The 17579-nt window shown below is 41.6% G+C and overlaps 1 protein-coding gene across 2 annotated transcripts in view; it reads left to right on the top strand.

The window, feature by feature from the left end:
• Nucleotides 1–17579, top strand: part of LOC128753364 (neuronal acetylcholine receptor subunit alpha-7-like) — a 34901-nt gene that overhangs the window by 821 nt on the left and 16501 nt on the right. Inside the window, exons 2-4 of one of the 2 annotated variants that reach the window (XM_053854987.1) lie at nt 12262–12401; nt 15733–15777; nt 17197–17306. In XM_053854987.1, the coding sequence (XP_053710962.1) occupies nt 12262–12401; nt 15733–15777; nt 17197–17306 (295 nt within the window). Of the gene's footprint in view, nt 1–12261; nt 12412–15732; nt 15778–17196; nt 17307–17579 lie in introns of those variants that run through there. The other variant, XM_053854988.1, reaches the window with a different exon arrangement.

Genomic DNA, 17579 nt, shown 5'->3' with positions numbered 1-17579 from the left:
AAGTCCATCCCAGTCAGAAGTGAAGAGGCCATTGGTTTAGTGCTCAGCAGCTGTTGAGGCTGCAATGTCCAAACCAAAGTTTGTCCTCAACGGTGCTCGATGCTTCAGGGTTTTACACTACTGTTTGGATCAACCTGCTCGCTCACCAAATGGGAACATTCGGCGCTCATTTCGGGAACACATTTGACCGCACACACATATTACTGTGCTTTATAAATACACCTACTTGTTTTTATCGCGTGAGCAACACAGGTCTTAATCCGTCTTGGCATGTTGCTGATGTGAGGCAAAGTCACAGGTAGAATATAATGAAGCCAGTGGAAGGGCGCAGAAACATCTCTATTATTCATGAGGCTTTTTGTGCGCTGTTAAAATACTGTTGGAATCAGATAGGAACAGTGAAAACCATTGCATTGTTCAGCTCCTAACAGTTCAGGCTGCCACCCTCCACTGTTCTCGCTTGGTTTTGCGTCTCCTTCGACCATTAAATATGGAGCATACAGCAACATGATTTAAGCAGTGTTTCATGCTTTTTGTTCCTCATGAAAACACATTTTACTGCCCGATCTTTTTCTAATGCACTGTAGTACACGTGCCAGGCCTGTATGTGGCACTGCAATGATAACTGCAAAACACAGAAGAAGTCATGGCTCATGCTCTTGAAACAAATTCAAGACAATAATCACATAAACAATGTCGCTTGATAAAGACTAAATGGCGGTTGGATCCCACTATGCTGTATTTTCAACCATTTCTCTGAAAAGTAGTGACAGCTCAACTTCACCATCAGTGCACATTTTTGTACTTTTTTTTTGTCAAAATCTCGCTTGAGTTTGTTGCAAATGTACTTTAAGATGATCAGCTGAACATGTGTTTCTCAACTGTTTTTTCAGCGTTACATAAAAGATCATACATGACACCCCACACTGAAAATGTAAAATAAGGCCCTGTCCACAGACACATACATTGCATCTGCGCTCTGTGTTGCTCAGGTCTATTGGAAACATCATCCTTGGCTTTATACTTGCAACGAGCAGCAAAAAACAACAGAATAAAAAATGACAGTATTTGGAGCATTTTTTTTTTTTTTACGTTTTCAAAATAAAATTAAAGAAATATGACCCCAAAATAAAACTGACAGAAGGCAGGCAACGATGTTGGTCTGCAAGCAACATAAAAAAATGGAAGAACATATCACAAATTATGGTTTCTACAAAACAGGACATGTCATTTTCAGTGTTTCCACCTCTTGCTGGGAAACCATTTGTCAAACAGAACCTTTATAACAGAGGGCGCCGTTCATATGGGATAATACTGCCACAGAAATACATTGCAATTTGACGACAAGATAAGTAAGTGGAGACGACACATCATTGCGCTCGAAATGTGCGGAATGGAAAATGATTCTTCTTGAATCTGAGGCATTAAACATGTGTTCATTCTTCAGGCTTCATTTAAATAGCAACAGCACGTGTCATTTGCTGAATAAATCACAGTTGTAATTACTGTGGTTTGAAGTGTACATCATAGAAAAAAAGAGTTTTCAAAGAGTTTTCTAAAGATTTGAAAGCACAATGTAGGACAGGAGAGGATGAGGAATTCAGTGATTATGGAGAGTTACGTATTCCCTTATGTGCCGTGTGTAGTGTAGCCGGGCTCCAACGCTGTTGTCTCAGGAATCAGAAAGAAGTTTGCTGACAGTTTGGATCACATATTTCCGAATATTGTTTCTATTTAAGCTTGAGTATTCCATGTGAACGTGATGAAAATAAGGTATTGCTTCACATTTAACTCAAGTTCTTCTTTGATTCTGCTTTGAAAGTGAATGTTTACTCTGAATACGACACTTGTGTTGTGCGTATTTTTCAACACACAAGTATCATGATGCGTAACGTGCGGTTGTTGCCAATACTCTGTTCTCTAGCGTGTATGAAATCTCTGCTATAAGGCACTCGCCTTGTAATCCGTAGATGCACACACAGGCTGTAGCTTGTCATTAGTTACGTGGAATGTATGAGGGCGCAATGTATAAGAGTAGGCGATGGAGAGGCCAATAAGCGCTGGGGCGTGGTGGCTGACAAAAGATTGATGCTGCGTTGGAGTTACCTCCTTTGAAGTCCGAGCAGGGAAAGACTTCCCAGCCGAGTTCAGTGCATTCCAGTTATCGAGGTTGGAAAAGAAGATGGCAAAGGAAACGAAAGCTATTCTTAAGTGTGCGTGGTCTGAATATCAGAAACTTGATAAATGTGTTTGGCATTCACAACAAGAAAAGGACGAAGAAGAAATAGAAATTCACGAAACTTGTTAGTATCCTTTGATGTATTTCATTGACCGGCATTCAAAAGTTCTACTTCCTGTTCACGTTTGTGGAAGCCATCTTGGATTTTAGACCCAGGGTGGTGGGTTCTAAGTGGGAAAATCCAACATCGGGTGATCGGGTGATGGGGGGGTCATCGGAGGGGGCGGAGCTGGGAGGACATCTGCAACACCGCATGAAGCTGTGAACAAAATCCATCCATAACCGAATCCCATTCACTCATGTAGTAACTTTAACTCATCAGTTACATTTGTTTGTAAAATGTATTTACCAAGTAAAATGGATTGAAAAAGTGGTAAAGACGTTAAAAATTTCTGCTGCGCATTTGAGTGGCTGCAGTCAAGGTCACTTGGCTCTACTTTTCAGTCGCACTTGTTTGGAGATGCTGATCGTTGTGTGCACATTTATGCTCATCATTAAATCATGTTCACAATTTGTTCCAACAATGACAAGTGATGAAGCACTGACAGAGTGGCCATACAGTCTCCTCTTACCAGGCGGTGAGAGGATGGTCCCTTGAACCAAAATGTACTGACAACATGCTGGAGCTCTCCATTATACATGGGTGATGTTTCTCACTGAAAGGTCACAGATTTAAGAGACTAAAGTGTCTCCTAAGTGCAGAGTAGGTGATCCCTCATTCATTCACCAGACACTTTTAAGTGGAGCTGCTGCCCTGCACATACTGTGCAGAGTACTCTTGAGTTCTTGACAGCTCATCTGCTCTTCCATCGGCTGGTGGAAATTTATCTGGCTGCAAGGGCTTTAAACTCTCACAAGACACTGAATGATGCACACTTTTTGAAAAAGTCGTATTTATTGACAGTGTTTCAGAGCAGTGTGCTGTCGTACAGATGCTCTGGTGTATGTCTTGACCGGATGGATATTGATGCACAGGGATGCCAGTGCTCTATTCATGGAAAACACAAACTAAACTTGGTTAAATAAGTCAGCGTGATCATTACTTCTCAGCAGTTTTTGCTGTGACCCTGGGACTTATTTGTGTTCCTCTGTCTTTCATCACCTTGAACCAAACAAACACTGGGACGTTTCAGTAGCTTAGCTCACCAAAAATAGAAACACCCTTAATAGCAGTATTGTCACAATGTCAGATACACTATTGCAGAGCTGACACAAAGAACCTGTAAAGACTTTTTTATCGACATCATAATGAAAATATCAAGCGCAAACTTTGTTGATTTGGCAAGTTTGATACTTCAGTTAGGTTTTTGGGAGCTGGTGCTTTAAGTTTTCCTTTACCTTTTTGAATTTAAACACCTTTGTTTATTAAAGAATGTTAAGGCCACATCATTCATTTCTTCTGCAGCGAATCCTAACTTGGCCGAACTTCTTTATGTATTTTTACAAGGCAAATGGCTTGTAAAAGGCAAAGGACCCATAAGAGTGGATAGGTCTGAAGGAAAGTCTGACGGATCAAAGCAGAAATCGACTCTCTTACGAACGACTTAGTCATGGGGGCTCATTGTCTAAATTAGTGCTGCATATTCTGATCATGTACATCTTTGTTTTGAATCATACTTTAATGCGACTCCAGGGTTTCTGCCAGGATTTTTTGAAATTGTGGCAGAGTGCCCCAAACCCCCCCAAAAACAAACCAAAACAAAAAAACATCGAACAAAATGCAGCCAAGTGATAGAGAAACAAGGAAGGAGAGGGGAAAGTTGACATTTCCTGAATTTGTGACAATAAAAACGCAAAAAAAACCCTAACCCTAAACATAAGAAATTTCTCCAATCTGCAGCCGTCCTCACATGGTCGGTCTCTTCACTTGAGATCCACGAGCAACAGACTTCAGTCATTATGATGTTTCTTTCGGGATCTTTCGGCCAAAAAACGGCATGTTCATGTCCACCTCTCCCTTCATGACGTGTCTTCCGCTTGTTCCGATGTTTCCACTTCATTTTAATACGTGTGATAACATGAGAGTTCATCTTTAAAAAGAGATCATTTTTCTGAAGCCGTGGCTGTGCGTCACGATCGTGTACGTTGCGGAAACCACTGACTCTATTGAGCAGATACAAAGAGGTCATTCAGGTTTTGTCAAAAAATAAAAAAAGAAGAAGAAAAAGAAATACAATAAAAAAATGAAAGAGACCTCAATTGATGGTAATAAACAACTATGTCCAAATATGTCACAGAAGAAAAACATGAAACCAATGTGGAAAAAAAAGGACGTTCATGTCTGGGAGTGAGTTTTAGTGAGTTGGGCATCTTGGAAAATCCCTGTACTGAACACCTTGTGCCCAATAAGCACCTTATTTTTCGTGCTGGTGTTTTTCCATTGTAACTTTGCTGGTCAAACTTTGCACATTCACCCAAGGGAGCTCACTTTGACAAAGACAGTCCAACCAATATTGCACATACTTGGTCTTTAATTGAAGTGGCGCAGCCTGTCTGTCGAAAACCGCAAAATTCAGGATATACTTCACGATAGTTATCGGTCCCTCTGACAATACTCGCACTTATAGTGCGCAAATGTATCTGCAGTGAGGTTTTTTAATTTAACTTCTTCTGTATTTTTAAAGAGAATATTGGAACTACCGAATGATGAGTTTAAGAAAATAAACATTTTGCTGAATGTGTAAGCTTTCAATCTTTACTTTTTGGTGAGCCGTCCTTTAGATTGGTCCAAGGACGTCTGACTTTTGTTACTTAACCTTCCGGGCCTGTGGTGGTGCATTGCAACACATATGTGCTGAAGTTTATTTCACGACTTCACCGTCATCTATCGGTAAGTAAAACCCTTAAGGTCAATCTGCGGCTGTTGACTTGATGGATTTGCATATTTATTCCCTATTTAGCTTCCGTCATAAAATATATTGGAGCATCCATAAGTGCCGCTGAGAGGGCTGGTGAATGATGAGGCTGTGGACACAGCTGGTGAAACAGACTCTGAAGGCTGCAAGCACTTTCAAGGGTGAACAACTCACACTCAACACTCTTGGATTGCCCATGTGTCTGGTTCGGGATCTTGGCATTCAAAATATTTCTTTCATCTCTCAACAACAGATTTTAATGGCGTCTGTGATTTAGCACTGACAGCTGGCCTCAGACGCTCTGAAGTGGAAATATGAGAGAATGCGATCAGAGATGCCGGATACATATACACGCATGCCCGCGGGCGCCGTCGCCGCTGTCGCTGTGTGATCACGGATGTTCAGCATTAGCATTCTAGCTAATAGCTGAGTATTGTTCTTGGAAGGGAAAGGAGCCTCAGGCCAAAAAGTATTGATCAAGAATGAAGGTCTAAATTCAATTGTGAAGCCTCAGTAGTGCAGCAGGCAACTGAGGAGAAAAGGCCATGAGTCTATGATATGGACATGGACATGTGCAGGACGGGCAGGTGTTGGGAGCATCATCTGTATATGAGTTGTCTTTAAGACGTGAACGCAGAAGATAGAAAAAAAAAAAAAAAAACATGTGACTGAAACAAAACAATGCATGGATACTTTTTTTCTGTGTGAATTCCATGAGTTTTTAAGTTACTCTGGCTTTTTCCTCAAATGACATCCTTGGTCATTTTATCGACTATTTTACTGCGATTACAAAGTTAGATTTGTGTACGTACTTATGTTTTCTGAAATCGGCATGAGTATGACTAAAATAAAAAAAAAAGAAAATGAAATAAATGCTCCACTTGCTTGCATCATGCTGCCGATGCAACCTTTTAGCTTGGGAAGTAAAATGACTGTTTGGTCACACTCCATGACTCAGAGACTCTTCTAAACCATGTGGGTTACTCAAACGTGTGGGATTCCAGGATGAGTACTGCAGTGTATTTCAAGATGATCAAACTTTCTGAAAGTGAACAAATGCACAACAGCCATCTGAGATTGTTGTTTATCCATTCACTTGTTGGCACCAGCTTCACCACCTACACAACGATGAGTAACATTACGGCACTCATGAGTGGTGAATCAATGAGGATTCCAGAAGGCTAATGTTTGGGTGATTTTATGGTGTGAAACGGGCGGTGTGAATCTGAGGTGGCTCAAAGTGTCCCTCCTCTGCCCAGAGTCAGACAGAAACCTTGTCCAAGGTGAGAAGTACGAGCTCCGGGCTGGAGTCGTGGGTTCACCTGTGGTCAACAAAGTTTCATGAACATTACATTGTTTCTGTGCTAATCTTAATTCTGTCCAAGGACTGGTCAAGAATGTCGCTCGGGATCCCTGAAATCTCACACCATTGATCTTCACAACAGGAAAACACAACACACACGTGTTTTTAAATGGAAAACAGTCTCGAGAGAGACATGATAATCACAAAAGGACAGGAAAACTGGCGGAACTGTGAACAGAATTTCCACGCTCCTTGCTCCGATTCTGTGCTGCCGGACACCTGAAGGAGATGTGAGAGCGGCTGCAGATGAGTGATATCTGTTTATTTCTCATAATTAACAGAAAGTAATTTCACTGTCATCAGTGCAATAAATATCAAAATTCACGTATTGGCTTTCTTCTTGGTTCAGTTGCCATCCATGTCACACTTGATCTTTGAAGATCTTTTGTGGTGTTACTGCTTCATGTCGTGGATTTTGTAGAATAAATTTCCCCCGAAAATGCGACTTTTTTAATTTATTTTTTTTAACGCTGTGGTGTGACTCATCACCTGAAAAATACGGTGGAATATTTTTCTAAATTCTTTCATTCCGTCCCCAGATTCAGCTGAAACGTAACTAATGTTAACATTAAATGAAGCGACTGGCCGTTCACCAGCTTCACTCAGTCTGAAACAGCAACATGAGTGGAGCCATCAACAATCTTTCTGTAATGCACGTAATGAGGGCTAAATCCCTTTTTTTTCTCTCTGACAGCGTTAATCTCACTTCACTTAACAACAAGCTGAAGAACACATGCCTTGTTAAGTTGTCATATAGTTCATAACAGTCCCAAACCATGTCGTCCACCGATGATATTAGGTGCTATGCTGAACACCGGCAAAAGAAATTCTGTTTTTCTCACTGGCAGAAATCTAAATGTTATGTGTTTCAAGACCCTGGTGACCTTCTTCTGTTGGTCCACAGGGCACAGTGAACTGACTCCGAAGCAAAACATGACATGAAGATTTGACTCTTGCGGTAAACGACTGGTCTTGTTGTCGCATATCGCGAGGAAAAAGGCTTAAGGATCGGCTTTTCTGCTGTCATGTAATCATTTCTCCATCTGTCCCGGCCTCCATTTAGCCGTCCATCATATGCTTTTCTCTATGTGTTATGTAATGACATGGACTGGTGTGCATTATGCTGTGGACTCAGACTTAGAAAAAAACATCAGTAAAAGGTTACTGTGCACATCAGGTTTAGTTGCTTGAAGAGAAGTTGTAATGTCTAGTTTGGATCAATAAGTAAATAGATCCATGCGTCAATCTATTGGAGCAAATATATATGTCGCCAAGCCTTTTCGTATTCCATATTATTGAGTGGTAACTCGTGATCGGTCCCACAACAACAGTTTGTCTCAGATTTTCGACTTGTCTTGTACCTTTTTAATTCAACTGAATTCCAAGGTAATTCTTAGTTCTCGATTCACATTATTATTATTTTTTTTTTGCAAGAAACGCAACAGATTTAATTGAGCAATTGTTTAAACATTGGAAAAACTAAATTTTTTAAATAAATAAAAATGTATAAACAAAGTCCACAACCATCCTCAATAAATCAATCTTGATATTATTTGAGTGGGTATGGATATAGGTGTGTGTTAATTCCGTCTGTCAAGTAGGTGGCCTGCAGGGATTTGTAATGTGCAGCAGGTGTCAGAATTCAGTGACACAGTATCAACACAGCGTGTCATTGTGTCGAAACGCTTTACGACGCCTCATTTACCCATCACTTGTGGTAGCCAGCAGCAAGGAGATTTGACAAGAGTAAAACAAGCAATTGGTTAATTCGCAAATAAACACCATGGGATGTCCAGACGGACAAGCATCTGAGGGGCACCTGTGTGTGGTTCTGCCTGTCCGAACCACACCTCTGTGTGTGCTCCAGTTGTTTTGGGACTCACAGAGAGCCCCGTGTTTGTTTTGATGTGTCACGGTTGGTCAAGAGAAGTGAAGCCTGCAGTCAGGAAACACTTTTCTTCATCGAATATATCTCAGTTATACCATGTCATACAGACCCAGAGGCGTTCAACACCGACTCGCTGCTGCTGTCTTCCTCAGGTGTGTGCGTCAAAGTTGTGTTTAATTCCAGTGTTAACTCACTTCCCATCATCGGCGTTTAATGAGTTGTTGGCTGACTCTCTCAATATGGCCGTCCACGGTTACTGTGCAGTTTGCTGTCTGATCTGACAGCACCTGCCCACACGCTGTCACTGCCTTTACCTCATTAGCCAAGTGGAAAGTCGTCACTCAAAGGAGCTGCTGCTGGATCTCAGTTGAGAGTTCATTGGCCATATAATGCTGAACACGACAGGTTGCTACCTCTTGCAATGAAGTAGTACTTCCATCAGTTCTATATTATATTGAGTTTGGACGAGGGTTTTTAATAGCTAATTATATATATATATATATATATATATATATATATATATATATATATATATATATATATATATATATATACTTCGAACAAATCGGAGTACGGACAAAAAATTTTTTGCTTCGGATTTCGAACGAAAATCCAGGACTCGAACGCCCCCGAAAAAGCCGGAAAACATAACGTGCGCAGATCGATCCACTGACCCACGATGCTCTTTGTTATTGTGTATAACGCAGCCTCTGTATGCAGACGTGTCCCGTTAGCTACATTTACTGACTGTTTTTTCTTCATGTTGAGGTGTAAAACCTTTCCTGTCTCCTCACTGGACCGTGGTAGAGTGTCACAGGGGAGGTGCTCGCTCTCCACACCACTCCAGGGTTTGATGTCCTGTTGTGGGCTGGAGCTGGGACAGGGATGAGGCGAGTCTGGGACAGAGCGTGACTTGGTTTATGACTTTGTCACAGCCAAACTGCACAGAAGCGCACATTCAGAGCTGGACACGCACCGGGCACCTCTTCACTTCTGGAGAGACCTCACTCACTCGGCAACCCCTCCCACATGCAGCGGCCACACACATAGAGGAACAGCGCACCTGCAGCAGACACTCTACATTCACTCCTACAAAAGCCTCTTTTAAGAACGCATGATTTCTTTTTCCAATAAATTGAAATGGGAAAAATTGATTCAGATTTCTAACAAATCGCTTCTCGAACGGCCGTCTGGAACGGATTGTGGTCGAGAACTGAGGTACCACTATATATATATATATATATATATATATATATATATATATATATATACGAATAAGAATATAGTTTTTGTTGGTCAAGAGCTTGTGTTGCATGTTTAAAAAGCGTGCACTAAATATTGGGAGCTACAACGTAATCGAATGAGAAGCTTCTGTTTGAACTTGAATTGAGTTGCCATGGTAGCGTTTGATGTGCAAAGCTTCCAGCACAAACACATGGAAGATGTTGACAATGGAGAAATAAAGCTGCGGCGGTGTTAACGTTTGGATTGTCAAGTAGAATTACAAGAACAATCCCTCCTGCGAAAACACTTTCAGAGGCTCAGCCACATGAACTGCCATCTCCTTTTAAATAGCAGAACAAGAAGGCGAGCGACTGGCACTTTCATTAGCGACACAAGATTTGTACGTGTGCTTGAAATCCTCCGCAATATAGAGGTTCGACCATATTTATTGAATGAAGTTCACTGATTAGATGAGGGAAGACAGGGGTTTCCACCAGGATTTCTTGAAACTGTGGCATGGAACACAGCCAGTCAAGAGGTGACAGAGAAACAAAAAGGAATGTTTCGCCAGTTACTGAATTGGTGACAGTAAAAATCGCTTCTTTTTAAGTAAATCTATCTCCAACCGAAGCCGTCCTCTTGTTTCTCTTTATATATCTGACCAGAACGTGCCACTTGAGTTTCACAAGCAACGTACTTCAGTCAATATCATGTTTCTTTTTCAGGGAATAACAGGGCGAAACATGTTCATGTCCGCCGCCATGATGTGTTATGTGCTATCCGTTTCGTTTCGATGTTTCCACTTTGTCTTAATGCGTTTGATCACAGGAGAGTTCATCTCATTTAAGCTGTGGCGCACCGCCACACTAGTTAACACTAGTTCACTGTGGCGGAAGCCCTGGAAGATATTACGCATTGTTTTGTGTGTAGGTCTGCTCCTTCACGCTTATTAGACAACTGAACAATGTGGCGTGTCAGTCTTCAAATTCCGAACATCTGACATTGTGTACCATTTGTCATGATTTCTGAGGAATGGACCCAAGTGCAGTTTGTTTAGATAAAACCGTCCCTTCTCTGTGTCATTTTCTGGGGGGAGGGATTCAATTATTCACTTCCTGTTTTCAAGACAGTCAAATTAAAACTGAGCGAAAGGGTAATTTATTATACTTTGTGTCAATATGAAGGTCTCAGTTCCTCATGAAACAAAAGTTAATAGGAGAGCCGAGGCATTAAGGCAGTACAGTGAGTTTAATATGATTAAATAAAAAAGTATTTTGAAATCTGCTGCCTCCAGCTGGAAGTGTTAGCTTCTCTGTGTTCGCCCACATCGAGCTCACTGTGCGTGGAAATGGTTCTTAACGTGTCAGTGACTGTTCGCCGTCCATAATCTCCTGCAGTAATTAGACACACACACAGACGGTTGGATGTAGACGACTGTTAGCATCTGTGCCATACTGATGTACGGGGGGAAAGAGTTCATGCTGTAAGCTGGGTGGAAAAGGAAGGTAGCAGTTCATTTGTTTCAGTGTTTCACGTAGGTTGTTCCCACCGGAAGTTCACCTCTTGCACCTTAACCCAGTCACAGCGTTCCGATCCTTCTCAGTGGCATCACTGACCCATTGGTCGTCTTTCTCTTCTACTTGTCCCTGGTATCTCAGCCTTCTCTGTCGAACATGTGCTCAGTCTCTCCGGTCCACCTTCCCAAACCTTCTGAGTCTGGTCTCCTGAGCTTTCACTCCAAACCTGAGCTGCCCCTCTGATATACAGCTTTCTTGTCCTTTGTAGTCAGCCTGAGCGTCTTCAACTCTGACTCTTCTCACTCTGCTTCTTGTCTTTTTGTGAGAACTAAACCAAATATCATGACAGGCCTGATAAGTTTACCTTTCTCTTTTGCTGCCACTCTGCTTCTCCTGACTTTTATTCGTCCTCTCTCCAGCACACACCTCAGTCTCTCCAACTTCTCCACTTTTTCACTAAAGTAATCGTTTCCCATATGTTGCCTAGAAACCTGTGGTTGCTTACTGCAACAAGAGGGAATCTAGAAGTAAGAAAATGTTTAGTCCATTTTTCGATATGTTGTGTGTTAAACGTTATGTAATTTCATTGTAATATCTTTTTCCTCAAAAAAAAGTTTTTCTGAACTTACTATAACTGACGATTAAAAGGTGCGAACAGGTCAACAGGCTCAATAATTGACCAGTCCTAATGTCATCTTTCTCTTCGCACAATCCGATTTAAGGGCAGAAATGGCTGAGGCTACATGACCCACGCTAGCCAAAAAAAATATGGGACCATTTCACAAAGAACACATCAAAGGACACATACCTTTCACACCACATTTAGAGAAATAAAAATTAAAATATTACGTATTAAAAAAGACACAATACAAGTGTTATCAACAATTCATGTATATTTTGTATATATATATATATATATATATATATATATATATATATATATATATATATATATATATATACAAAAATATATATATATATATTTGTTTGTTTATTTATTTGTTGACAACCAAAATAATAGTTAAAAAAAAAAACAACTCATGCTACTATCTATTTCTTACTTCTCTGCACTGCACTGCAAATAAAAAACACTTCTTTATCTCAATCCAACTCAGTTTTCTGCCTTTTTACAACATTTCCTTTTTGTTATCGACCCTCTGTTCTCTGCCCTCCAGGCTGTCATGGCGGTCAGTACCAGAGGAAGCTCTTCCGTGATCTGATGGTGGACTACAATCGGCTGGAGAGACCGGTTCACAATGACTCAGCGCCTATTGTGGTGGAACTGGGCCTCACTCTGCTGCAGATCATCGATGTGGTTTGTTTCAGTGTGTCTGTTATTTTTAACACGGTCGGTCGTGTCAGGAATCAGCTTTGGCTATTTGAAGAGGAAACTAGTGTCAAGCTTTTGTCTGGAAGTGTACGTCCTGACTTACTGACCGTGACTTCAATGTATTCTAATGCATTCATAGCACGCCGCTGCGGCACTGAAGCTAAACTGTTAAACCTGGCGGCTGCCTCCAGGTCAGACAACGCTTTGCTTCACCACACTTTTTTCCCAATTAAGAAACACCGCAGACCACCAGCCAAGCGTACCTATTTTGCATTTGTATGTAAATTGGATATCTGTGGCCACACACAGGATAAGACCACATATGAAGGTGGTCTCAGCGTATAGAGCTAGATCTCTGCCGCAGACTTGAGCGAACGGGTTTTGGTTGTTGTACACTCGAGACATGTTTTCTGCCCTCAGAACCATCCCGTTGGTCGCTCAATGTTGCATACACGCACACGCCCCGTCCACTGAAATGTCTTGTGATTGGTGGAGAGGTTGAGCCAATGAGAGCAGAGGACTTCAAGCGGCAGCTCAGTGATTGGCTGACTTTGGTGGCAGGCTTGTGCGCACCCGGAGTTGTGCGCGTAGAGCTGACTGAAGTTGAGCGTATGATACTGCGCGAGCGGCAGTGGTGTTGAGCGGCCGCGTATGCGACGCTGAGCGAGCAGACCGAGGTTGACCGTGCGTGTATGTGACGTTGATCGAACAACCGGATGGTTGTGAGCACAGAAAACATGTCCTGAGTGTACAACAACCAAAACACGTTCACTCAAGTCGGTGGCAGAGATCTAGCTCCATATCAGGGCAGCTTGTTTCAGCCGACACCTGGTGGGATAACCAATGGTTGGAACAAAAACATACACCCACTGTGCCTTTTTTTTTTTTTTTTCAACAAACGTAGGCCTCTATACTGCAAAATTTCAGCAGGTGTTCGGTCAGTATACAGGAAGTGACAGTGGTGACGTTAGCCTCGTGGCTAGCATGAAAGCTTTGGTGACATTGATGGGGAAGTTTTTGAATTGAGTGAGTATAAATACATAGATTTTGTACAGAACTTGGGTCAATATTATTAAATATTTTTTAATTACAATACATTTTACATATTTGATGGGTGGTGTTGCTTGTTCTGTTTTTTTTTTTCAATGAAAAAAAGCGTCCCACTTATGACTTGTTTATTCACACTCAATACTTAAGGTATTGTTCAGAGTATTCCAGGGTAAAATCTAGTCAGTATTAGCAATATTCAAAGGTGGTGACTACTGGCTAATATACTGCAAATACACACATGTATACGCAGTTTATTCAGAGTCATAAATGTTCTTTAATCTAAAGTATGACCCTTAAAAAAAGTAATGCAAACTTTGGACCAACCAAGGTTTTTTTTCTGTGTAGATGAGTTCCATATGCTCTTTGTTTTCTTGTTTCCTTCATTGCGTTGGAAGAAAATATCTCATTATTTTTGGTGGGAAGTGGCAGATCACACCCCACTTGAACACATCCATCCGTTTTCTGGCCACTTTTTTCAAATGTGTCTGGTATGCAGTTGAAAGAACAAGTATATTTGTGTTTGTTGAAGCATTCATCCTCACGTTAGTTGAGAAATAAAGCTGACACACGTCTGACAAGTGTCACACCACTTCCATAAGATTGGAGGGTGGAAACTGTTTCTGTTCCATTATACATGCAGTTGAGCCTTGGCATGTCAGTACGATTCCACCACAGGGAGACATTGTAGAGAAGTATTTCAGCTCAACTGTGTTCCCTCAAAGCAATATTTGTATTGGTGTTTGTGAACAACAGTTGAGTCAAAACAGGGCTAACTGGGAAGTGGTTAATAATGCAGTGTTGGTGCTTAGTGATCTCTCCATCTGCTGCTGGGTGACACCGACCAGGGAACTAGGGCAGGTTGGTGCCCACCGACCGTGATGAACCCGTCTGTTGGCGTGGACTCTATATGTAGACGTGCTTACTGCCTGCAGGTGAATGTGGTATCATGTTGTACTCATGGTGCTGGTTTAATAAGATCCCTGCGTGAATGTGACTTTTGGAATGTAGGGCGCTGAACCACAGACTGCAGGTGATTTTCAGGCTCAAATGGAGAGCAGGAACACTGTGTAACTCGCTCATGTAACCCAGTAGAAACAGAGTAAGAAAGTCCATCGAAAAAAGTTAAAACAAAAAAAAGGACTTTTAGTAGAGTGCTAAATGTTACCCACAGATGATTTTGTTTTGTTAAAATCGTACTGTATTCAGAGGGTCTCTGAACTTCTCTGTTAAATATGCATGAAGTTGGTGCAAAAGGTGCAACCACCGTCTGCCTCAATGCTTCATAGGACAAGTATTTTCCCATCATAAGTCCAGTTAAATATGAATTTGAATCATTGTACAATATTACTTACACATCTGTGGACACCATGAAAATATTGGTATTGTTATAATTATTATTTTTATTCATCTGATAATGTGACAGCCCTGTTGTCACACAGTTTTTTCATGTAGCATCCTGGTTAGGAGGTAAGTGTCTCCTTTCGGTACCAGTTATTTCATCCATAGAAGCCTGGAAATGTGCACTGGCAGGTGGCTAGCTTCACATGATGCCACCTCAAGGGGCATCTCTTTTACGAATCACTACTTTCGCCCCCATGTTTTCCTTCCTTCTCGATCGACTTCTTCTGACTCAGTCAGTGAGGTCCTTGCTGTTGCATCCATTTCCAAAAGTGTTTATTTTATCTCTTGGTCTAGTGCCTATACATGAGACTTTGCGTATCCTGTCCCCAGCAGTTCATTGGACTTCTATTCAAGTGCAGTAAGGAGCTTTCCTGAAGCACAAGTGTCTGTCAATCCCCTCTGCAAAACCAATCTGAGCAGATTTATGTGGCGATTACTGTGCTGCAGTGCGGGGAGCTGCCCTTTACAGTTGGAAGAAAATCCCACTTTAAAACAAACAGAAACAAAGCCAACAACTTGACACTTGAACAACAGATGCTCTAGTTTTGTTGGGGACTGGCTGCTTCTCTTCAAGAGCAGAGAACAGAGGTTACTGGAGCGGAGTGTGGAGGCGGGCAGAGAATCAATCTCCCCAAACTTTTATTTTCCTGATGCAAAAAAAAGATGTTTTCAAAAACGTGTGTCTGACTCTTACCTCACCTGGTCTAACAAGTGTATACTGTCCAGGGACGACCTCTGACCTTGCTACAGATCAGTCTATTAATATCACCGTATGTAGCAGTTCAGCCTCTTCTGCTTGTTCACTTGAAGAAGAAAGAGTTCGTTGCTGATGACTGTTTCTCCTTCTGTTCTCGCTTCCCTTCAGGATGAAAAGAACCAAGTGTTGATCACCAACGCTTGGCTGCAGCTGGTAAGGTTTCCCTCTGTGTGTGTGTGTGTGTGTGTGCACTGATGCTAATGTGATGCTATGTTGCAATGACTTCTCTTCCGAAAGACTGGTCTCAATATATTTAATTTCTCATGTGACCTGTGAGATGAACTGCGACACATTTTCCGACAGATAATGAGATCATATGATTCCCTGAATTGAGCTACTGAAATATGTTTATGCTGTAAAAAAATAAATTTAAAAAAGTCCTTATTATCACATGCTTCAGTACAATATTTATATGTAATCTCTTAATGCCGATTACATTTATTTGGATTTAGACTACATTTATGGCGGTAGAATATGCGAATACTATGTTCTCTGACCCAAGTATCTTGATTCGTATCGTGGGGAGGTTCTTGCCAATACTCAGCTGAAGGAGAAGTGGACAAAAAAAAATCATATTTACATCCCAAAAACAAAGGTCGACTGTTTTTAGGCCATTATTCACTTATCGGTCCACAACACAAGTGGCCTACAAGATATCGGTACCTGCCGATATTTGTTGAATTGTGCCTTCTTGTGTTAAGACTTTAGCCTTCCTGGTGCACGTGTAGATTTTTGTTTAGGCATCTTTTCACCTCCACGTTACGGGATCACTCAGATACAAAAAAAGTAATCGTAAAATAAAGCGTGCGATGATGGAGCAGGGTTTATGTTCTCTTCATCGCTGGAATCTGTCTGAAATTGGTAAAGAATTTCTAGCCCAGGCCCACTCCGCCCACACGTAGGGGGTGCTCCCAACCCCCACGCATGACAAGTCAGACCATTGCATCTCAAGTGTAACTCAGGCTCACAGTTATCTAATTGTTTTGTAATAAAAAAAAATAATCTTGGGCCGAAAGTTCACCACCAGATTCTCTCCTTTGTTTTGGTGTTCACACGTACCAGCGCTCCCTACTGGCCATGTGTTGGATCAATTCAAAAGGTTTGCTGAATTGAAACTGAAGAAACTGTAGAGTTACAATGCATTGCTGAATTGATTTCTTGTAGCCACACTAACACATTCTCACTCCTAAGGCGTAACGTACCTGCAATTGTCAGGTGGACTTTTGTGTCCCAGGATGACGCAGACTCCACCTTCCATGATGCACTGTAACAAATGTTTCCCCTCTACTGAAATTACACGATCCTGTAGGCGGAACTTAACTGGACGGTCCGCATGCAAATGAATAAATAACCGAGTGGCTGGCAGCATGTGAGCTGTTTTGCTGTCAGAGCACTGATTCGCATGTAAATGTGGCAAAGAAAAGATGTCAACAGCAAATGCAATGACAGTAGACAAATAAGAAAGTTGCTTCATCGCCACAAGCATCAGATTAGAACTAGCATTTGGTGCTAACTTGCTGTCTAAACAGTCGGTTGTCTTCTGATCTGACCTCCCTTTTCTCTTCCTCCTAGTACTGGACTGACATCTATCTGTCATGGAACCCTGAAAACTACCCTGGAGTGCAGAATCTGCGCTTCCCGTCCAACCAGGTGTGGGTCCCAGATATTCTCCTCTACAACAGGTAAACTCTTCTTCTATCTTGAATGGATTTGTGGAAATGTCTCCACTGTAATTCTGTAAATGTATTCCGGTATGAAGGGAAGTTGTCTTACACACGTCTGAACACTCCTGTGCGGTTGTGAGGGTAACACAAATATGTATGAGAGACGTGGAAAACTGGCATTTCCAGGTACTAGATTTGCATAATGTATTCCACACTTAATTTGAGGGGAATCAGAACGGCCTCCTGGGAGTCACCGGGCTTTTGTCTCAGCCCTTTGTTTGCGACCTTCTG

This window comes from Synchiropus splendidus, chromosome 2 (assembly GCF_027744825.2).
Source record: "Synchiropus splendidus isolate RoL2022-P1 chromosome 2, RoL_Sspl_1.0, whole genome shotgun sequence".
NCBI lineage: Eukaryota > Metazoa > Chordata > Actinopteri > Syngnathiformes > Callionymidae > Synchiropus > Synchiropus splendidus.
The sequence above is the reverse complement of the archived record's forward strand: the minus strand, read 5'-3'. Positions and strand labels throughout refer to the sequence as shown.